This window comes from Myotis yumanensis, unplaced genomic scaffold, assembly GCF_028538775.1.
Source record: "Myotis yumanensis isolate MYYU_CA2020_CCGP unplaced genomic scaffold, mMyoYum1.0.hap1 SCAF_13, whole genome shotgun sequence".
NCBI lineage: Eukaryota > Metazoa > Chordata > Mammalia > Chiroptera > Vespertilionidae > Myotis > Myotis yumanensis.
The window spans coordinates 15,576,876-15,599,798 of record NW_027223764.1 but is presented as its reverse complement, the minus strand read 5'-3'; the positions used below and the strand labels follow the sequence as shown (position 1 = coordinate 15,599,798).

Below are 22,923 nucleotides of genomic sequence, written 5' to 3'. Positions count from 1 at the left end.
CGGGAATGGTACCTTGACCTCCTGGTTCATAGGATGATGCTCAACCACTGAGCCATGCCAGGCAGGCATGAGCAACATTCTTAATGTTACTTCCTACACCTACAACGACTTGACAGATGGTTACCTGTGGTAAAGCATAGCATCAATTGAAGTGTACATATTCTAAAAAGACCGGTTGCCTCAGAATATTATTTATATTTCTTTGTTTCATCTTTTATTGCACATTGATCGGCAGTCAGTGCTGTGCCAGGGATTGGACCAGGTGCTGAGGATATAAATAGTGTTGAGCAAAGTAGACACTGCTTGCCTTCATGGGCACACAGTGGTAGGAAGACCTCATTTCAGTGGTCTTGTGACTGCTTTTATCTGCATTTCAGGTTTTGTTTTCTAATCATTTGCCTCTGTAGAAATTCAGAGTTACAATGTGCACTGTTGTTTTGATGTTAATCAACTAATTAATTTCCTATTCAGTTCTGAAAAGCATGTGAAGTGGTTTATCAACAACGCACAGATATAGTAAGACCAAAGAGTAGCAAACAATACAACAAAACATTTAGTAAAAGGGGAGCAGAGGATAAAGATCTTGTTCCGGAGACTGTTTAAAGCAAGTGAACCTAGTGCTCAGCTTGACTTTCAAGAGAACAGGAAGACAAAATGAAAGCACAAAGGTTCTTTAAGAAAGCCTTTAAGAAAGGATAAGCCCAGTTTTTCCTGGATCTAAGTTTTATGTGGAATTTGTCTTTAGGTTCTCATAATAAGGAGTGCTGGACATTTTCTGAAATATGAGAAATAGGCATAATTGAAATGTTTATATGTGCCAGCTCTGGGTGTCGATGGCAAGATATCTATTAGGTTACTAAGGGGTTGGAAGAGTGAGTGTGTGCATGTATTGTGTGTGCATGTATTTAATGTCAGAAGAACAGTACCCCAAGCTGTCATTTCACTGTAATGGTTAAAAAAAAAGCCACCCTGTATGGTGTCCTATTAGTGTAATTTCATGGGTAACTTGTAGCAAACAGTTTGCTTTCTCTAGTTGTTCGTGACAGGGAGGAAACCTGGAGGGAAAGTACATTCTCAGCGAGGCCTTCTTTGCTCTTCCGGTTGGGACTGGTGAGGGCTAAGGCTAGCTATCAACCTGCCTTTCCCAGATGAAGAAGACATTATGCCAGCAAGGCAAAGGGGAGCCCAACCCACCCTTCTCCCTCCCTTTTAAATTCCAAATAGTTACTGTAGAGCTCCCATCTTATAGCAGGAAGGAAGGCAAAGAAATTGGTGATGATGATGGTGGTGGTGATAATGCATATGGTGTCAGGTACTGTGGGATAGTGGGGACAGGCTACATGGAGGAGCTGGCATTTAAAACACACCATGTTGGAAATTGTGGCAGAGGGTAGATTACAGGCTTAAGGAATAGGGTAAGGAAGTCCATGGAAGTGAGGCAGTGCATGGAGGCTTGGAGACCATTCTAAGAAATTTGGACGAGTTGGTCATGAAGAATTTTGAGGAGGGCAGTTCATGACATAACCTTCTTTACATTTAAAGAGGCCATTCCTGCCAATAATATGGAGTTGTGTTGCCTGAAACAATAGCCATTAGTCATGGTACCATTTAGACCAAGGGAGATCTTTCCAGATGGGACATGTTTACAAATGCGGGAAGTGGAGGCTATGGCGGGCTTCTCTGGAAGCCTTTGGGTGGTATTTGTTGGGCGTGGAGCTTTGATGAGTCACCTGAAGGCAAATGTCAGATTGTAGAAAGTCCAGGAGAGAGACGCTGATGAGGAAGGGGAGACTGTAGGTATAGGGGAGAACTCTCAGAGGGGAGAAGAGGTTTGGGACTGGGAGGCTGGGGAGGGAGGGGCAGCACAGGGCTGAGGGCAGGCAGTGTTAGGCAATGGGTGAAGGAGAGACTGAAGATAGAAAGAGGTGATAATTGATGGAGCAAGGCCTAGAGGATGAGTTGGTGCAGGAGACATGTGAAAATGTACCTCCGAGTCTTTTATCCATTTTTTCCAAACCAATACTTCATAGCCACATCTCAGCAAGTCCAGGATCTGACCTTTCCACAGGCTCTGTCCAGGTTGGGGTTCCTTCTGATGAGAGAGAGTGAGGGGAGCCCTCAGCCTTGCTCTTGAGAACCACTGCCCTCCTTGGGGGGGGACTTCAGAGAGCTTTGGGGTTTGGCCCTTCTCTGAGGGCCTGGGGTTTGGAATGACGCACCCTCCTGGGTGTATGAGCCCCCGGTACTGGAGGTCTGCTGGGCAGCCCAGATTCCTTATACTGTGCCACCCACCAGCTCTGCCCAGAGTCCCAGCAGAGAAGCCTCGCACCACTCCTCAAGCCTCAAGCCGCTGCTGGGCTGCAGCGCAGAGCCTTCCCGGCAGGGGCGCTGGGAATCCGCAGATGGCCGCTTCCCTCCCGAGTCCGGACCCTGAGCCCACCTCAGCCTGAGGAGCAGAACTTATCTCCGTGTGGCCCATCGCCCGAGGTCTTTGGAAACCCACAGACGCCAGGACCCGCCTCATTCTGGGCTGGACGTTGCCACCAGCTTGGTTGTCCCGCCCAGCCTTCTCAGCTCCCATTTTCCATTTGAGCTCCCGGTGGAAAGCGAGTTCCTTAGAGTTGGGGAATCCCAGCACCGCGGGCTGCCGTCCCCCCCTTCCCTGCCCCAAAGGCTGCTCAGATTCCCGGGAGCCTCCTCGCCTCCTCCGGCCTCCCCTGGCACACGTTAGGGGCTCTCCTTCTCTCTCCCCTGTCCCTTTTCGGCCGTTATCTTGCCCTCCAGCCTCCACTTCAACTCCCTTTCTCTGTATTCCCTTCCCTTCTTTTACCTTCACTCCATCTTTCTCCTCCCCCCCCCCCCCCCGCCTCCCCGTGTTTCCCTCCCTCTAGCTCCGTTTCAACCGTCACCCACAAAGGAACTCTTCGTGGAATCCCCAAGAGGAAGAGAAGAGCCTGCGGGCCATTAAGTTCTCCAAGCCCCCTCGCTAATTCCTGCTCCTTTCTCAGAATATCCCCTCCTCCAGCTCCGTGCATCCCGGCCCCTTTAACCCCCAAACATCGGGGAGCTTCTTGGAGGCGTCAGCTGAACTGCAAGTCCCGGGTCTATAAACCACCTGGAGGTTGTCCTAGAATGTAGTCCGCCCCCCCCCCGCCTACCGCCCTCGAACTCTCCTTCTCCCTACAGGGCGTAAAGGTCCAGCCGCGCTTCTGCAGGGGGCACAGGAGGGCTGAGCCCTGTAACTGGCAGCGGGCACTGTGCAAGAACACGGAGCTCGCTCAGAAACGAATCTAGGCGCCACCTCACAGGGTGGGGTGGGTGGGTGGGGGGAGTGGTGGAAAGCCTCTCTCTGAGCTTAAAAGGGTCTGGGCGAGGGTCTCTCTCCAGCTACCGCTGGGGGGTCCCCAGAAGAGAGCCTAGGAATGAGCTGGCAAGCTCCTGCTGCCACCGCTGGAGCCTCCCAGTTCTCTCCCTCGCCTTCTATAGGCTTAAAGAACAACCAATTTACCTGCTCGGGTGGCGGGGGCCAGGGGTGCCTTGGACGCCAGGGGGAGGAGGGCTACCCTGACCCGCCAGCCTTGCTGTGTCTCGCCTTTCTGACGACTCACAGGCTCGTAAATGCAAACGCAGCCCGTGCGTGATCCGAGCCTGACCACAGCCCCAGCACACCCCTCCCGCCCCCACCCCCATCGCTCACACGCACACGAACACACACGCGTGCAAATGCACACGCACGGAGCCGAGGACCTGCGGCATACCCAGACAGCCCAGCTCAGCTAAGTACCCCCACCCAGGGGCACCCCTCGCCTCCCCACCGCCCGCCTGCGCGCACGCACGCGCACAGGAGCACCCTACGCGTTCCCCGCCCAGGCTGCGAGGGGTGGGGGCCGGGGAGCCGGAGTGGAGTCCCCCGTCCATCCCTCGCTCAGCTTCCTAGTGCTGTCTCCCCACGCGCCAGCTCTGGCTGGGCTCCCCCTTGGCTCCCGAACCGGAACAGTTGGCGCTGAAAACACTTTACTCCTCCTCCCTTGAGACCCATCCTGTCCTCCCGGCGTGCCATCTCCCCTCGCCCCCCCGCCCACCCCAACGGGCCGGAAGAGTAACCCCCGAAAAGCAGCCAGAAGCATCTCCCAACTCTTCACCAGGAGCAGGTTGGAGGCTGGATTTCGGAGAGACTGGATTGGGGTCTGTCACCAGCCCCTTCTTCTGGATCGGGCTTGATTTTCGTCTTTTCAAAGAGGATTTGCTCATTATCTTTGAACACTCCTTTTTACAAAATTTCTGTTGGAGCTCGGTGGGGAAGATTCTGGGAATCTTATTTTAAGGGAGAAAAATAAAAAAGCTCCGAAGGGGCGTTAATTTCCCCCGGTTTGGAATCACCCTCTGGACAAGAGAGCAAGCGATCAAGAGCGAGGAGAGGAGTGGAGAGGACCCAGGAGGCGCGCCAGCCCGAGCCACCTCCTTCGCGGCCGCCCCCTCCCCACTCCCCCGACACACACTAGCTGGCTGGCTCGCTGGCAGACGCACACCCCGCGCGCGGACCCGCACCGGCCGGCGCCACACACTCCGCGGCCCGAGCCTCTGCAGCCGCAGCGGGATGGAGTTGGCGCGCACGGAGCGCCCCGCAGGTTGGCCCGGGGCGCCCCTTGCCCGGACTGGGCTCCTGCTCCTGTCGACGTGGGTCCTAGCCGGAGCCGAGATCACTTGGGGAGCTACAGGCGGTCCTGGGCGTCCCGCGGCCCCGGTTTCGCGGCGCCCGGCTCTGCTGCCACTCTTGCCGCGGGCAGTGGCCAGCCAGTGGCCGGAGGACCTGGCGACAGCACGGAGAGGCGTCGCGCTCGGGCGCCGGCCCGGACCAGAGCCGATGCCCAAGGCAGCCGGCGGTAGTGGAGGAAATCAGCAGGAAGATGCCGGGGGGCTGTCGCCGGCAGGTGCACGGTGGGGACAGGGCATCCCGGCTCCTAGCAAACCTGGCGGCTCGAGGAGGAGTCGCCGAGCGCAGCCCTCCAGTGCCCTGGAACGCGGGGACTCCCGGGCCACTGCTTGGGCCGATGGTTCCAAAGGAAGCCGTCCTCTGGCCAAGGGGCTCCGGGAGGAGGCGAAGGCTTCTCGGGCCGGGGGCGCGGCGGCCGAAGAGCTCAGGCTGCCCAGCACCTCCTTCGCGCTGACCGGGGATTCGGCCCACAACCAAGCCATGGTGCACTGGTCAGGACACAACAGCAGCGTGAGTACCCGCCGCGGGCCGGGGACCCCACTATCTCCCCGCAGCAAGGGAGCATGGGGGGCCTGAACGAGGGACAGATAGTTACTCGAGGGTTGCGGGGAGCACCATGACTTTTAGAGAGAACAGGTTGACCTAGCTTCCCCCCACGCCCCCAACAGGTTAGTGGAGTTTGTTGGAAGATGGTGTGTGTGTTTGTTTATTGGTGATTGGGGCAGCCGGGAGGGGAGGGGAGGGTGAAGGAGCTTAAAGATGAGCAGAGGAGGGATCTGTAGTTCTGGTGTACTTGGCTTGGAGTTTTCCTGTTGGGCGATTGAATTCGTAGTGAGGACACTGACTGATTGGGGGTGGGAGCCGCTGGACAGACTGACAGATTCTAGGGCTTCCTTCGAACCCTTTCTCCTCTCCAATCACTCGAAAGGGAGCCCGGGGTGATGGAGGCCACTCAGACCCCTTACTCCTGCCCGCCTAAGGGTCTCTGCTCTCTGCTCCCGGCCACTTTCTCCCAGCTCCCAGCCCTGGCGGGAAACAGGGCCAAGCCGACCCCAGCCTGGCCTCCAGGTGACACTAATTACGCCCCCCGCCCCCCCCCCGCCCCCCCAAATCTGGGCAGCTGCCCTGGAATGCTACAGGAGAGGCAACAAGAAAGTTTAAAGCATGAAGTGAAATTCAGCATCCATTCCCCTCACACATGCACAAGCACACACCAGTCGCTGAGCAAATAAACTCGCCTGGGCCGAGTCGTCCTGAACTACATACAGTTCGCTCGCGAGTGGAGATGGGTCCTGTGTGCTTCAGCACACCTCTCCCTCCACCTCTACTCTGCGGCCAGGTTCCCCGGGAAGCGGCTGTATCGAGAGGTGGCGCCCTCGAGTCCCCTCCCGTGGCTCTGAGCTCTGGATCCAGCGCTGGGCTCCGGCCCGTCTGCCCCAGCAGCCTCTGCAGCCCGCAGCAGAGCGGGCCCAGAGGGGTCCCTCCCCACCCAGCTCGCCTGCACTCAGCGCAGTGCAGCCAAGCCCAGGAACAGCTGGGAATGGGCTCTCCGGGCGGAGAGGAACGGCCTCCCATGATTTACCCCACTCCCCTCACTTCCGTTGCCCCCCACTTCAGCCAGTCTCACAAAAAACCTTTTCTCCTCTCTGGCTCTCCCGATGGGATAGGACCCCAGCATTGGGCAGGAGGACGATGGAAGTCTGCACAGGCAGCCTGGGGGAACTCATTGGATGGGAAAGCGCCGCCCTACTCCTTTTGTATGTCTCTTCATGACTGGCATTAAAGATTTCCCTGCGAAAATTTCATCTTATTTTAACGGGGCCTGGCTGGGGGTGGCATGGGTGAGAAGCGAATAACAGGAGAGCTAGGAGTCTGCAGAGCGCAGCACGTAGGTAATCCTGAGTACAGATTCCCTGGTTCTTAATGATACACAGCACTGGTAGCCCAGCCGGGGTAAGGGGTGCTGGGTGGGAAGGACTTGGGCAGTCCAGATCCTTGGCAGCCAGCACAGTGCACTGCTTCATCTGCCCCTAGCAAATACCCCCATAGCTTTGGAGTGGGCAGCTGTGGATGTGGGGAGTGGGCAACATGTGCCTTTGCAGGGATGGGTGATTGAAGACTTACAAGTTCCCAGAGGAGTGACTGTGTGTGTGTGTGTGTGTGTGTGTGTGTGTGTGTGTGTATTCCTTCCTGGGTGAGGAGGATGGACAGGCTATCTTGAAGTAAATGTGTCCTCAGAGGAAGAGGCAATGTCCTCATGCACCTGTGACTTTATCACGAATTACACATTAAACTCACTCTTTTTTTTTCTTATACCTCTGCTTTTATTTTAAGGATCTGTGTGTGTGTGTGTGTGTGTGTGTGTGTTGACAAAGCCTTGAAGATGGGACGTTAGAAAATAGTAGTTGCTTTTTGTAAATAGTAGTTAAACAAGCATAGCCTTCTCTGCCCGTCTTGTGTGCCCGTGCGCAGCAGAGGAAGTGAGGGGGCATGTCTTGCCCAATGTTCCCCGGGGAATCGGCTCTTCAGTTAAAAGAGGGCCAGTGGGGCCCGGGGAGTGGACAAGCTGGCCTTGGAGTCTGTAGTAACAGTGATGAGGTTTGGACAATCCACAGACAGTCCCCCGGGGTTGATTGGTTGTGCTGGTGGCATGTCTTACCGTTCAAGCAAAAAGCAAGGTAGCACAGCTGGTGCAGGGACCCCAGGGTGCTCTCTTTCTCTGGTCCAGAGGAGGACTGCCTCTTGAACTCCTGGGCTGGACCTGCCTCTTTTGACCACGCTTTGCAGGCCATGCCAGTGAGAAAGGCTTTGCTGAGTATCGGTCCGTGATGCTCTGAGGGAATATGGGGAAACATTAACATGACTCTGTCTTTTAGAGACTTAAAAAAAGGTAACACCTTGGGAGAGTAATTGGGAAACCAGTTTCTACTACCTTAACCAGTTGGTTTCTTTCCCCTCTCCCTGTCCTGAGGGAGTGAAAGAAGGTGCTCTAGATAAAATCCAGGCGAAGAATGATGGGGTTGATGGGCCTTCTGAAAGGTCCAAGTGGAGAGAGACAGCCCCAAGGCAGACAACTTGGGTCCCACATAAGGCTCTTTTGGCAGGAAAAGAGAATTCCCTCTTCTCTTCTGGCTTCAAAAGTGTTAAACATGCACTGCTCTGGGAAGGCACCCGGTTAACATGTTCTCCTGTCAAGTGCCTTTGGTGGACCTTGTTACTTGACATGAGTTTCTTTCTATGGGAGTTTTCAGTCACCCCATATAACTAGAAATTGAGCTCCACTCAGACAGTTTGCAGTCAGGCATGCAGAGTGGGCATGCAAGGCAAGGACCTCCACCCCACCTCATGCATCCAGCATGTATCCAGGGGCTCAGTGGGCAGAAGGGTACCCTTGTCCCAGGCTTGGAACATGTATTCACTTTGGTCCCAAGAGTGGTGAGGGGTGACATGGGGGCCAAGGAGGAGGTGCCCAGCAGGCTTGAGCCAGAATGCATCAGGAGGGGATGGAGTCTCGGTCCCCGTCCGCGCCCCCCCCCCCCCCCCCCCCCCGCCCGCCTTGCCTGGTTGGTTCCCCACTTATTGTTCTTGCCCTGCCAGGTTTTTTGGGGAAGAGATAAGTGGACTTGAACTTGGAACCTGAGTGATTTGCCATTCATTCTCTCTGGTTATCTCCAGCTGGGATCCTGGTGATGAATGGGTTAGAGGATGTTCCACAAACACCCAGAGAGAGCCCAGTCCCCGTGGTTTCCAGGGGGAACAGGAAACCATCATTCTGCCCTTCTCCCACAAAGGAAGCAAGATACCCCTCTGCTTGGTCAGTGAGTTGGCAAATGGCTGTGGAGAGTTGTGAAGGCAACCGCCCATGTTCCATGCCCCCTCCTCCCTGGAGTAATCCTTGGTGGGGATTTCCATTCCTGGTATTGAGGTGGCAGTGCTGCCCCTCTTTAGATGGGCCCCCATTCCTTTCCAGCAGCTCACTCCCAGAGCATGGATTTGCAGGCTGCTGCCCCTGCAGTGTATCTGGTCGGAACCACTTGCCAGATAGTTTTCAGTTAATGTGCCCAACACTGCAGCTTGGTGAAGAGAAATGAGAGATGCTGGCAATTCCGGGTTCCTATCAGACCACCCTTCCCTGAGCATGCTAGCAGGTGGGGGCACACGGATTCTCCCAGTTGGGATTTCATACCCTTAACTAATTCAGCTGAACTGTGCTCTAAAATATTTACTCCTAATGTGCAAAATAGTGACAGATTTGATCCGATTAATTGTATTCCACGCACTGGAGCATCTAATTGTGGCTCCCAAACAGATTTCTCAGATAGCTTTTGGCTGGATTGTCTAGCCTTCATTGTCTGTGCTCACAGTCCCCATGTCATAATTTCTTAATGCATTTTGCCTTCTCAGAGGCTTAATAAAGAAACCTGCCACAGAAGCCGTTCTTCGAGGGGCTGCCAAAAAGAATCTGTTTTTAATTAATATTACAGGGGAGCCATCTCAGTGGAGATGTAGCTGGGCAAGGCAGAAAGCACTAATTGCTCCTGGTCACTGTTGGTCTGGGGGAGGGGTTAAGAGGAGAGGGTTGACACAGGCTATTTGTCTGCTCTGTGCTTCCCTTGATGTCTGGGTTACAGAGTGTTGTTTGCGTCTCAGATCCTGCAGTGATTTCCAAGGTGAGCAGAAGTTGCAAACTCCTTAATTGGGAGGCCTGATCGAATGATTGCAGAAATGTAGTGGTTGGAGCTTGCTTTGAGTTGACAAGAAAGGAATGCCAGGAAGTGGCGTCTCCAATGGGATTTAAAGGAAGGGGGGTGGTGGCTCCAGTGGCAAGAAGGCTCGGGGAGCAGAAGGGAGAACTGCTTTCCCTCGGGCTGTGTAAATCTATTGCAACAGAAGGAATTTAGGAACTGGAAGGAGCTGAGAGGTGCAGCATAGCCGGACAGGCTGAGATAGGAAGATGAGTCTGGAGGCCAGGGCTTTCTCCAAGGCCAGGTGTCCCTGCGGCATGTGCTTTGACTCACCTGTTGATCTCCTGCTTCCTTTGGCCCCTTGGCTGGCTTGAGACGCTTCCTGCACAGGGAAAAATGCCAAAGGATGATTTTTTTTCAGCAAGTTTGGGAGAAAAGAGACCTAGTGGAGGAGGAGGTGGAAAATAGAATGCTAGTGCCTGGTGGGCCACTTTGAGTCATCAGATCTGGCATTGTGGGGTGGGTGGAATTGGGCTGACCATACTTATCCCCCTTTGAACTGGAGGGTGACTGACTTTGTTGGTAGTGAGTAGAGATGAGAGAGCTCTGCCTTACATGGAGTAGGTACTCAGTCATGTTGGACCATGTGGGTAAAGGAGGATAGTCCCACGTCTCATTTAACAGAGGCTACAAAGGATTTGGAAATTCTCATCCTTTGGGATATCAATGATTTCTTTCTCAGCCGCTTCTAACTTGACAGCTGCTATCACCAGGAGTATTTCAAGCAGTATGCCCACATTTGAGCTCGAGTACCTTTAGCCTTTAGATTCAAATCCGTTAGCTGGGCATTCAGGGCCCCTCACTGTATATATTCTTGGTCTCTTTCTCCAACTTTTATATTTGACTCCTTCACTCTAGGCAAGGCAGCTCCTTCATTGTGCCAAGCCTCCTCTTGACTCCAAGCCTTAGCTCTTGAGTCTCCCTCTATTGTTGTTCATAGCATAGTTAGAGATTCAAACACAGCACCTCTATGGAACCTTCCTTCAAGGCATTTATTTCCCCTTTTCCTATGTACGTATAGAATTTATAGACTGTCTTAGCCACAGGGGGAGGGGGGGAGTCTAACACCATCTCTTTTTTTAAAAAATTCTTTATTGTTTAAAGTATTACATATGTCTCCTTTTCCCCCCATTGACCTCTTCCTGGCCACTCCCACCCCCAGCACATGCCCTTACCCACCTAGTGTCTGTGTCCATTGGTTATGCTTATATGCATGCATACAAGTCCTTTGGTTGATCTTCTATCACCCCCTTCTCTCCTACCTTCCCCCTGAAGTTTGACGGCCTGTTCAAGGTTTCTCTGTCTCTGGATCTATTTTTGTTCATCAGTTTATGTTGTTTATTATATTCTACAAATGAGTGAGATCATGTCATATTTATCTTTCTCCGACTGGCTTATTTCGCTTAGCATAATGCTCTCCATGTCCATCCATCCTCTTGTGAATTGTAAGAGTTCTTTCTTTTTTATAGCAGCGTAGTATTCCATTGTGTAGATGTATCACAGTTTTTTAATCCACTCATCTGCTGATGGGCACTAACACTGTCTCTTAATAGCATTGAGTTTATACACCTGGTTTATCATTCATATATGAATTTCAACATAAGATTTAGAGGCAGCTCTATCCCATGTAGTAAGATAGAAATAGGGACTAGTCAGCAGTCTTGGCTTCTTTCTTATGTACTCCAGAGATTAGATGGACTCATATAAGATATTCAACCCTTTCCTAAGTATTTCCTCTGTATGTGCCAGTGGTCTGGGCACAGGGGCTGATGGAGGGAGAAGACAAACAAAGACAAGGCAATGTTTGCCTCAAGGTCCTTCCAATATGCTTTGGATATGAGACTGCTCTTGTAGAAAGTAACACATGACAGCAAGACAGATGCCATGGGGTGATATGTGGTCAATTGTCACGTGACCATTTTAGGCTATGAGTTCAGAGGAGAGAGGATCACTGTGGGAGATGCTACAAGCATCCTAGTCTCGCAGAATGTCAAGGCTGGACATGCACTTAGAAATTGTCTTCATCAAATCACTCTGCACAGAGATGAGGGATATGAGGCTCAGATAGGAACACGGCATGGACTCCCTACTGGTCTTCCTCTTTGTGTTTCTGTCCTCTACTCACTCCCAGTTTTCTCCTTTCTACTTGGGTTTATAGACCATTTTCCTGACAAGAGTATTTATGCAATTTATTTTTCACTCAGGTGAGATATGCTGCCCATGTTATGGGTAGGATAAACTGAGGCCTAAGATGAGTATACATGAAGTTAGCCAGAGAGGCTTAGAAATAGATTCTCCCTCCTGTTCCCGGGCTGTGTGCTAGGGCCCCCCTGTGCACCCACCCTGGCCCACCCACCGCCGTGGCTGCAGACAATAAATACCAAGCTTATTAATGTTGGACAACCTGTATCTTTGTAATGGTAGTTAATGGGGGCCTCTTGTGAGTCACCTCATTATTTGTGTTAGTGAATCAAACCTGGTTGCATCATCAGGAACATTTTGCTCATTTATTTTGATCAGTGTAGTTTGGGTTTAATTATTTATGGAAATGCTATTTTTTTATAGTACATTCATGTGCAATAGTAAATTAAAAAAAAAAACAACTAATGGTGTCTAAGAGCTTAAGGATTGCATGAATAGCTCTCCACTATTAACTCATTGATGGCGAGCAGAGGAAACCATCCCTTCTGGGCTGATATGAGAGAGACCCAGGGCATGGTGGGGCCAGCCATGCAGGGCTGTTGGTCAATATAACTGTGCCCAGTTACTTGGCACACACTGGAAGAGAACCTAGTTTAGGGGAAGAGCTGTCTCTGTCTTTTTTAAAAAAAATATCTTTTTTATTGACTTTAGAGAGAGAGGAAGGGAGAGGGATAGAGAGACAGAAATATTGATGCGAGAGAAACATTGATCAGCTGCCTCCTGCATGCCTCCTACTCGGGATTGAACCTGCAACCCAGGTATGTGCCCCGACCGGGAATTGAACTGTGACTTCCTGATTCAATCACTGAGCAACATCAGCTGGGCTGCCTCTATTTCTTAATAGCTGTGTGACATCAGGCAAGTTGTCACCCTTTTTAGCTATTTTTTATCTACAAAAATAGGGTGAAGATAATACCTCTCACATTGGGCTGTTGTAAGGATTAAATAAGACACACATAGCAAAGTGCTTAAAAGAAGTGTTTGATCTGAAGTAAGCCTTTCAGATACCTTCAGTTGGTTTAGTTTTTATTTTTATATTGGAAGGGGCTTTCCCTTCATTGTCAGATGGAAACATTGAAACACAGGAAGGAGGGACTTGCCTAAAGTTTCTCAGTGAGATGCTCATTTCAACCCCCTCCCATAGTCCATGGCCTCAGTCAGATGTGTCATTGTGATATCTGTCTTCTGTGTGGTCCTGACATACACAGTGAATGAAATTGAGGGATGAATGGCTGGGGACCTGGCTTCTTGAAACTCATACTTAGACTTTGTAGTAGAAACGGTTAGAATCAGATGGTTAGAAACAGGTTAAAGATTATACTAATTCACAACTAATAAGTTGAATATTTTTCCAGGATTTCATGGAGTGGAGGGTTGAGAAAGGTATTCAGAAAGATGAATTTTAACATAACATAGCTTCCCTTGGCTTGGGCATCTATGATTATCCTTTATAGTGAATCATAGAAGACTTCTTGAAGAAGTGAAATGAGTAGCTTTAAGAAAAAAGGAGAACTGGGCTGCTGGGCTGGTTGGTAAACAGAGCCTATAATGCCAAGAGTCAATGTCAAGGTCATGGGATGGACCTGACAGTCCAGGTTTGCTTCTCCTCTCAACCTCCTAACTTTGTGTTGTGCCTGATGCAAAATGGAGATATTCATTGCTGGAACTATCTGCAGACTACTTGCTGTCTCTTTTCCAAAATTACCATATTGGCCCAAACCATCCATATCTTGTAGTGATTGACACCCATCAAGTTACAGACTTGAATTCCCTTTTTGTCTGTATTCTATGCACCAAAAATGGGGCCTGAGATTCCTACAAAGACACTGGAGGGACTGTTGTCCTGGGAAATAAAGGAAAATAAATAAGATGAAATAATAGAATAATGCTGCATGAGAAATTGTCCCAAAGGAGAGAAGAGCAGCAGCAGCCTGCAGTTACATCACATGAGGGGTCCTTTGGTGACCCATGGATGAATAATTGATTGAAAACAAAGCAGTTGAGTCCTGAGTGTTGATCATTCAGCCTCTTCCCGCAGAAACAAGGAAATGGATGCCTTGCACAAATATTCTGCAGTCCATTCAACCCATGGATGACTCAACTAAGACTCTAGAAATAAATTCAGCCAGAAGTGATGCTCAGGCTTGCTTCTCCCGTCTCTTCTGCATTTTCTGCCTTTGTGCTTTTTCTTTTTTTGTGCATGGTGGTCAGTCAATAGAAGCTTATTGATTTGAATGACATAAACACTTTCTTAAATACTTAAGACTGCCTGAGTGAAGAATGAATGTCTTGGGGTTGAGGAAGTGTCCGGCCTCCTCTGGCTGCCTTCAGGCCTAGGGTCTGCACCCCTGGGACATCACAGTTGTCTGTCACCGGATCTCAGGTCCCACATGCCTGACTCAGTACTCTCAAGATCTTTCTGGCCTCTATGGTGAGGTAGGCACTTTCTTTTCACTGCCAGATGGCTAGAATCAGGTTAAAGATTACGCTGATATATTAGAAATGGGCCTTTTCTTTTTAAAATCTGTTCTCAGTGGGAGATGGAGAACAATTACTGAGGTGAATATTTTTTTTCAGGGCTTGAAAAGTGGCTCAAGCTGCTATATCCAAACATGGTTAAAGATAGTGGGGGAGCTTATCTACAAGAGTTTTGAGCCCATAAGAAACTTGTTTTCCAGGTGTAGAGGAAGGAAATCTTTAGAGGCTCTTAAAAGACTTGATCATATCACTTAGTTTCTTTCAGTGCCATTCATGCTTGAAAGCAAACTTTTGACTGAAAGATTTCTGAAAAACTCTGAAATGTCTTTTCTGTTATGAGATGGCTCCCAAGTAACAGTGACTTTGAGCAGGTCTCTGAGTCTTAGTTTCATTGTCTGTAAAATGGGGATAATTACTGAGCTTGTAGGGTTGTTTAGAATCTTTGAGATTATGACTACCCATAAAAGGTCTAGTGTAGTGGGCTATTGTATTGGTTAAGAATGTTAGTTCTCATTATCTGCCTAGATAGGAAGTGGGGCAGGTTGAATGTCTAGACATCTGTAGCAGATAAAATGGTAGCCTGCCATATTCCCTTAGCCCTTGCCGTTTCTCTGCATGTTGGCCTGACTTCTAACCACCAGCACCAGGGCCTTTTTGCCCACTGAGGCTTGATTTGATCACCCAAGGCTGGAAGTGTCAGAAATTAATTCCCATCAAGGAGTAGGGAGAAGCCACCGATCAATGACTAGCGGAAGTTAGATGAATACCCGAGCTCCCTTATCTCTGAGGCTGATTTTCTACACTGTCTTCCAGAGTCTCCAGTGGGATTACACCGCAGTTGCCTACTGTGGTAATTTGCTTGCTTTATTGGCAGCCCTTTCCATCTACTCCCTTATCAGTATTTCTTGGTATTGCCTCCCAAATAAACTACTTGACTTGTAAATGTCTTTATACGTGTGTGTATATATTTATATATGTATTTGTATATGTAAAGAGATTCCTTACTGTAAGGAATTGGCTGACATTGTTATGGAGGCTGAAGAGTCCACAATCTGTAGTTGGCAAGCTGGAAACTCAATATTGCTGATGGTGTAGTTCTAGTTTGAGTCTGAGTCTGAGGCAGGAGAAGACCAATGCCCCAGTTTGAAGACAGTGATGCAGAAAGGAAGAGTTATTTCTTACTCAGCCTTTTTGTTCTAGTCGTGCTTCAATGGATTGGATGAGGTCCATCCACATTGGGTAATCTGCTCTACTCAATCTACTGATTCAAATACGAATCTCATCCAGAAATAGCCTCACAGACACACCTGGAATAATGTTGGACCAAATATCTGGGCACCTATGGCCAGGGTCAGAATTTCCCTCATACTTAAAAAAATCCTACTTAGGGCCATACCATGGCATGTATTAGTAATGGAGAGGGAGATGACATCACTGACCCTGGTTCTGAGAAGGTCCTCCTTTAGTGTGGCACCATCCTGAAGAAAGGAGCCAGTTCATGGTTATATTGAGTGGCAGAAACATGGTGTTGAGGCTTTGAGAAGACATACCCCTTCAAATTAGTCTTCACTGTCCTTTCTCAGGGCTAAGGAGCCCCACCTTACCCCAAGGCGTGCACTTAGTCTTCTCAATACACAGAGGGTCCTTAAAATATGGACCTCTACCTCCTGGCAGGCGTTATCCTGACTAGGAATAGGGTACAATTCCTGTTTTCCTTAGACTTTGTTTTGGCAGGGAGCAGCTGAGCCTACGTTTCATCAGTGAAGGTCATCATGACAGGCTGGGAAGAATATGAGCCTGAGAGTTGGGATCTCTAGACTTGGGTACATTACAATCTTCAGCAAGTCGTTCTTTCTTAGGTGTAGGTGAAGAAAGACCCTCCCAGGTGTAGCAGCTTATATGTATATGAATTAGAGATTTAAAAAAATGGGTGCATTAGTAAGGAGAGGGTCTTGAATGGTGATAAAAAATGCTTCTTTCAAGAGTTCATACATTTGTTCTATCCCAAGTATATGTGCATTCTCTTGTTGTTGTTCTCCTTTTCCTCCTCCTCAGCTTAGTATGATGCTAACTTATTTGAATTTTCTGAAATTCAGTTTCTTTATCTACAAAATGTAAGAGTTGCATAAATTGATGCAAGCCCATCTCACCATAAATTAGATGTGATGAGGTCAATCATTTATTTATGTATGAAATGAGGACATTCCTATTTGCTCCCTTTATGTCGCAGTTAAATAATGAGATGCTGCACTTGGAAGCAATTTGAAAAGAATGCTTTTCAAAGTGGTATAAACAGGGGGAGCTGTGAACTCATGGTGTTAATTCACCTTACCTCTCCTTTGTTCCTTCAGTAGCTGGAGGTCCTTCCACAACAGATTTGAGACCATGTTACGACATCCACCTTCTTTTGCCTGCACCCACTTTCATTGTACATCCAGGAATGATGTACAATTTATTTCAAGTCACATCTGATATAATAAAAGTCTTAGATGGCAGTGTAGAATGGATGTTTAAGGAAAACATTTGTTTCAGGACTTGACCTATATTGATTGCTCTGCTTTCTTCCTGTGAGATAATATGAAGTATTGGGGAGCATCTACTATATGGCTAGTGATGCAGGCTGTGAACAAAGCATATGATACACACTGGACACCCACAAAGCTTCAAATCTTGTGTGTGGGAAACACATATTAGATAAACATTGCCGAGAACAATGTGAGATAATTTAAAATATGTGCCAATTTGAGCATACTTAGGAAATACATTAAAGGAAATCAAGACCACAGTGAATGAAGACTAATAGAATGTTTAAATGTTATGGTTGTGTTTATTATTTACAACAAAACCCAGTAGCATGGTAGGAAATAATAGATCTAATCCTCATGACTAAGCCTGTGTTGTTTGGTGAGGAGTCTTCTGAGCTTGGAGATCAAATCGATTATCTCATGTCCTGATAGTTGGTACGAATTCTGCCATCTTAGTTTGTGCTCATTTTCTTGTATAGCTTTTTGTTTTTGGCCATAGTATTGAGATATTCCAACTTCTTAATTGAATATTCTAATCCATACTGATTCCTTTGTAGGATGGCTTCCCTGTTATCATTTAGATATATCTACTTATTCTACTCCTGGGGTAATACCTCTGTTTGTTGGATTCATTTTTTCTTATTGGGGGCTGATTTTCATTTTTCTGTGGTACATCCTCAAGTATTCTTTTTCAGAGAGTGCGTGGGAATACTTATTCCAATGTCCTATTATACATATTGATAGATTCCTTTTAATTCTCAAAAGACCCTGGCTTGGATGATAGATAATACAGTCACCCATTGCTTCAGCAATCAATTTATTTTTCATTCTTGTTATGTCTAAAATTTATTTTGCTCTCACATTGGCTTGAAGGTTCATACGTACATAGTAACCTAGGGTCAAAAATATTCCCTTAGACCTTCGAAGTACTTAGATTATTTTCTGGATTGCATCCTCTGCTGTTTTGGGATTATATGTGCCTCCCCTCCCACTCAGGGACTGATGGTGGTGAGGAAAAGGATCTGCCTGCCCTGGGACACCTGTGGCTTTGTTCATATTAGTGATGTAGAGCCCTTTAAGGAGCCCCGATGCATTACAACCAGATTCATACCAATTGGCAGTCTGATGAGGGGCACTAAACCCTCTACAGAGCAATTTGCTGTAGGTACTTATTATCCGAATACCTTTAACATAATACTCTTAAAAAAGGGCATTTTAGCTACCTTTTACTTTAAAAATTAAAAATATATTTTAAAAACTTCATCAGTATTAAGCAGGTATTTGTGGTGTGCCCTCTATGTGTCAGGCGCTGCTGAGCTCTGAATATATAATGGTGAGCAGTTCTCTGAAGGGGAAGTTCATGATACTATCAAAGACTACCCCTGGGACATTTAATGTGGAGAGGGCAGAGAGGCAGAAGCAGATGAGCTGAGCTCTCAGAGGTCCTCAGGGTCAATGAGGTGAAGAGGAGAGGGCAGAGTGTTCCAGGCACACAGCTTCTGGGGCATGAGGGAGCGAGATATCTAAAAGGGACAAAAAGGACAAGGTGGCTGGAGCAGATGACTCCTGGGCTAGGGGCTGGTGAGAGATGAAGCTAGACAAGCAGGGATGGGTAGGACCAAGCAGGACCTTACGAGCCCAGGGGAAGGAGTTTCTTCTTTATCCTAAGAGCCAAGGGGTAAGCCACTGGAGGGTTTAACGTAGGAGAGTGATACAATTCAATTGACATTAAAAAACCACTCTGACCACCCTGTGGTTTGCAGGAAGAATAGGATGGATGCTTGGAGACCAGCCTGCTGCTGTATCTAAAGATGATGGTGGCTTAGGTGGTGGTGGTAGGATTGGGTGGGAAGGAGCCAACTGAAGAAATATTTAGCAGATGTAGTTGATGGTATTGGCTCCTTTGTATAATTCTTCACACCTCCCCATAACTCCCTTTGCTTTCCTAGTGCCTTTTGGGTTTGGCCTCTTGACTTGCTTTGGCCAGTAGGAAAGGTGCCAGTTCTAAGCTTACTTAGCAAGAAGCACTGTGTATCTACCTGCTGTGTTGAGCCTCTGCAGTGGCCATGAGAAAAACACCCAGATTAGCCGACTGCTCCTGTGAGGATAATGAGTGACAAGTCACATGTAGCTACTCTGAGCCTAGATCAGCCGAGCCGAACCTAGCCATGAGCAGCAGAACTGCCCACCTGAGCCCAGCTGTATCACCCAACCTTCAGCTGCCTTGTACATTTATGAGAATAAATGATTGTTGTGAAAATAAGGGGTTGAGATTTGAGTGGTTTGTTCTGCAGCAAAAGCTAACTGATAGAGTAGGTAAAACCAACAGAACTTGATAGATTGGATGTAGAAGATTTGTGAGGTCATAACTACGATGTAAAGTGAGGCTCACCCATATTTCAAGGTCATTAGCCTCATCCATGCTCAGGGCTATCCTTAGGTGTGCCTTTTTGGTGGTTTCCTGCCACTTACCTTGCTTTACAATTCATGGCTTTCTTTTCTGGAGCTGAATGAGGTAGGTTGACTACAGGGTCCAAAATAATTTATCTTCAACTTTTTATTTCTCACTCTCTTTTCAGGAGCCTAATCGGATTCCAGCAGAGCGTTTGAGCTGAGTGGTCCTCAGATCCCTCTGTGGGGGGTCTTCAAGCCCTAAGCTTAGTGTATTCCTGTTAAAGTCAATTTCTGTTCTAGCTGTGAAGATGGGATTTCACTTATTGGGGTGAGGGGAACAATGTGGGGCCAGGGATTTTCTTGGTCTTGAATGATTATTTAAAATACATTAATGCTGATAAAATATTTAGCTTTTAAATAACAAGTTTAATATAGGGAACCGTGGTTTATTTATTAATGGCAATGGCAGGGAGATTAGTAGGAGTTGTGCTAAAGTGCACTGTTGTGATTTTGCAAAGTATAGTAATTACTGTAATATTTTGTTGAATTATTAATATCTACTATGTCTGCAGGAACATAAGCTTCTGCAGTCCAATTCATTTCAAGATTGCCTCCCCCTCTTCTGGTTTTGTTTTGTGTTTTCTTTCTTTCTTGTGCGCATATACATTTTTAAATACATGGAGCAAGCGGGGAGCAGAGCTGATTATCTTGTGTGAAACACCATTGTTACACCCTGCAACTGAATATAGGCAGACAGCAATGAAAAACTATTGTTCCTGAGGATCCCCTGCCTCAGCCAAGCCTGTTCATAGCACCAGACTGAGGGATGCTGAAAGAATCATGTCTAGGAGAAAAGGACTCATCAGTGTGCCCTTTTGGGGATCTGGGATGAGGAGAGAGAATAGTATATATACATGTGAGGGTAATATGCCTTTAAGCAGAGCCAATCTTACCTGCAGATGGAATTGGCAGGTGTTGGGGTATATGTACTGAAACAGTACCAGTCTCTTTATTAATAGTTTTAACAACTATGACTTAGTGTCTATTATGGACTCAAATGAGTTCAATGTGGATGATGATGATGATGATGATGATGGCGGCTTAGAATCGGTTCTCAACCTGTGGGTAGCGACCCCTGAAAATACATCCTGCATATCAGATATTTACATTACGATTCATAACAGTAGCAAAATCACAGTTATGAAGTAGCAACGAAAATAATTTTATGGTTGGGGGTCACCACAACATGAGGGACTGTATGAAAGGGTCACGGCATTAGGAAGGTTGAGAACCACTGGCTTGTTATATGAATGGGCTCATTCTGCAATATGACTCTAAATCCAAGCACAAGTACATATGGGATCATTCCTTTTGGTTGTGGTTAAATGGAAATGGGAATACAAGCTTTCATACCACCATGTACCGACTTTATGAAATGGCCCAAGTCAGTCAACATCTGAGACTCAAGTTTCCAGATCTGTGCAATAGTTGCAAGGATCAAAATAAAGTTATGTATTTGAAAGGGCATTATAAACTCTAAAGTTACAGACATGTGTAAGGGAATGTTATTGTTATTAAATTATAGTAGGACTTGCTCAGGCTTATGGTGTGATTTTGTGGGGGCATCTGAGAGGATTCTCTGCTCAATTACTTTTTGGCCAGAAACTTCACAATTTGGGAGTCGAGATTCTCTTAAAATAGAAGGAATTTTAGAGCTGGAAAGAACATGTAGTGATCTAACCACATCCTTTTCCAGATGTGGAAGTTGTGGCCAGGAGAACCATGGAGTGCCCAAATTCACCGAGATAGTGAAGGCACCCACCCCACTGTCCCTCTCCCTGACTCCAGTCCAGTGCTCTTTCTGCCACACACTGATGCTCTTCAGTTTTCCATTGAGTTCTACGCAGGCTACAGCATTTCTCCAAGTAGGGATCCCTGGGCAGAATGAATACATTAAATGACTTATGGGATGACATAGGGGATGGGATGCATTAGGAATCTTAGCTCTACCACTGACTTGGTGTGACTTTGGGCAAGTTGCTCTCTGAAACCCAATTCTCTTCTTTATAAACCAGGATTATAATTCCTATTTTGTACAGCCGTTGTGAGGAGTTAGTGAGCTTGAAAGGCTTCGCAAAGTGCCTGTCCTGTGGTAGAAGATACTTGACAATGGGTAGGAAATGATTATAAGGTGATAAGAAGTTCTGAGGATTACCTTGGTCTGCCTCATAGTAGGTGTACTCCAGTGAGCCATTTCCCCCATCCCCCACTGAGGGTGGGTGTTTTTAGGGGAGGCTGCCCCTTCTAACATTGTTATTTCCCTTCCCCAGGGTTGAGTGCATTTCCTGCAGCGGAAAGCCCTGAGCAGTGGGAAGACTGCCCTGTGATGGACACAGGGATGAGCCACCAGTTAGCAATGGCCTTCCCTTTCTCTCCAATCTCAGACAGGGACAGCTCTAGCCCCATTTTAATTTGCCCTAAAGCGGGTGAGGATGGCAGAAGGGTGGGGATGGTGGTCTTCAAAGAATAGCAGGGGACTCTGGAGATGAGACAAACAAAATGGCTTGCATCCAAAAGTTGAGTGGCTCTGTGTCATTTGGGGCTTCTCTTCTTGATTTACTAAGGAGGTTCCCTGCAAATTGTTTGAGTTTATTTTTTTTTTTTTATTGGCAAGTTTATCCTGCTTCTAACAAGTCCATCCTGAGTCTCTTGTGAGCTGGGTAGGACTCAGTGTGAATTTACAGCAACTAAAGCAGGGCCACCTATGGGTGAACACTTGGGTAGAGGATGGAATTCCCAGGGACAGAAGGAAATCTGAAACACCCCGGAGCCTGTATCTCCTCTCAGGCAGGAGGGCTGGGCAGAATGTTTGCTGAAAGCAAAATAAGAGAAGAGAGGGATGCAGGGAAGTGTGCTCAGTTCCCCTTTCTGGCTCTTATCTTCACCTGTGCCCAGTAATCTCCACTTCTTTTTTCTTTTGTTAATATATTGATTTCAGAGAGGAAGGGAGAGGGAAAGAGAGGGATAGAAATATCAACGATGAGAGATAATCATTGATTGGCTGCCTCCTGCATGCCCCACACTGGGGATTGAGCCCGCAACCTGGGCATGTGCCCTGACTGGTAATCGAGCTATGATCTCCTGGTTCATAGGTCGACGCTCAACTACTGAGCCAGGTCAGCTAGGCCCAGTAACTTTCACTTATACTGCTCTCCTTGCTCTGGAAAAAATGTCTAATATTTGTCTTTTGCTCCTTCCATTCCTTTTCCTGAGGCCTTTGAATTTTATTTATTTTCCAGTCTTATTGAGTTATAATCAACAGCAATTGTATATACTTAAGGTGTTCAATGTGATTTTTTTGATATATGTATACATTGTGAAATGATTACCACAATCAAGTTAATAAATGTAATCATCACCACACATAGTAACGATTTTATTGGTTGTGAGAACATTTAAGAGCTACTCTATTAGCCAATTTCAAGTATACAATACAGTGTTATTAACTTTAGTCACCATGCTGTACCTTAAGTCTCTAGAACAGTGGTTCTCAACCTTCCTAATGCCGCGACCCTTTAATACAGTTCCTCATGTTGTGGTGACCCCCATTTTCATTGTTACAAATTGAACATAATTAAAGCATAGTGATTAATCACAAAAACAATATGTAATTATATATGTGTTTTCCAATGGTCTTAGGCGACCCCTGTGAAAGGGTCGTTCAACCCCCAAAGGAGTCGCGACCCACAGGTTGAGAACCACTGCTCTAGAAGTTATTAATTTTGCAAAACAAACTTTGTATGCTTTGACCAACATCTCCCCATCCCTGAGCCCCTGACAATCCACTCCCTGCTTCTATGAGTCT

General features: G+C 47.5%; 1 protein-coding gene across 2 annotated transcripts in view; it reads left to right on the top strand.

The window, feature by feature from the left end:
* Window positions 1-4,510: 4,510 nt before the first annotated feature.
* Window positions 4,511-22,923, top strand: part of SORCS3 (sortilin related VPS10 domain containing receptor 3) — a 518,681-nt gene continuing 500,268 nt past the window's right edge. The window contains exon 1 of one of the 2 annotated variants that reach the window (XM_070432330.1): window positions 4,511-5,224. In XM_070432330.1, coding sequence (XP_070288431.1) covers window positions 4,598-5,224 — 627 coding nt within the window. In that variant the 5' untranslated portion in view covers window positions 4,511-4,597. The remainder of the gene's footprint in view (window positions 5,225-22,923) is intronic. The other variant, XM_070432331.1, reaches the window with a different exon arrangement.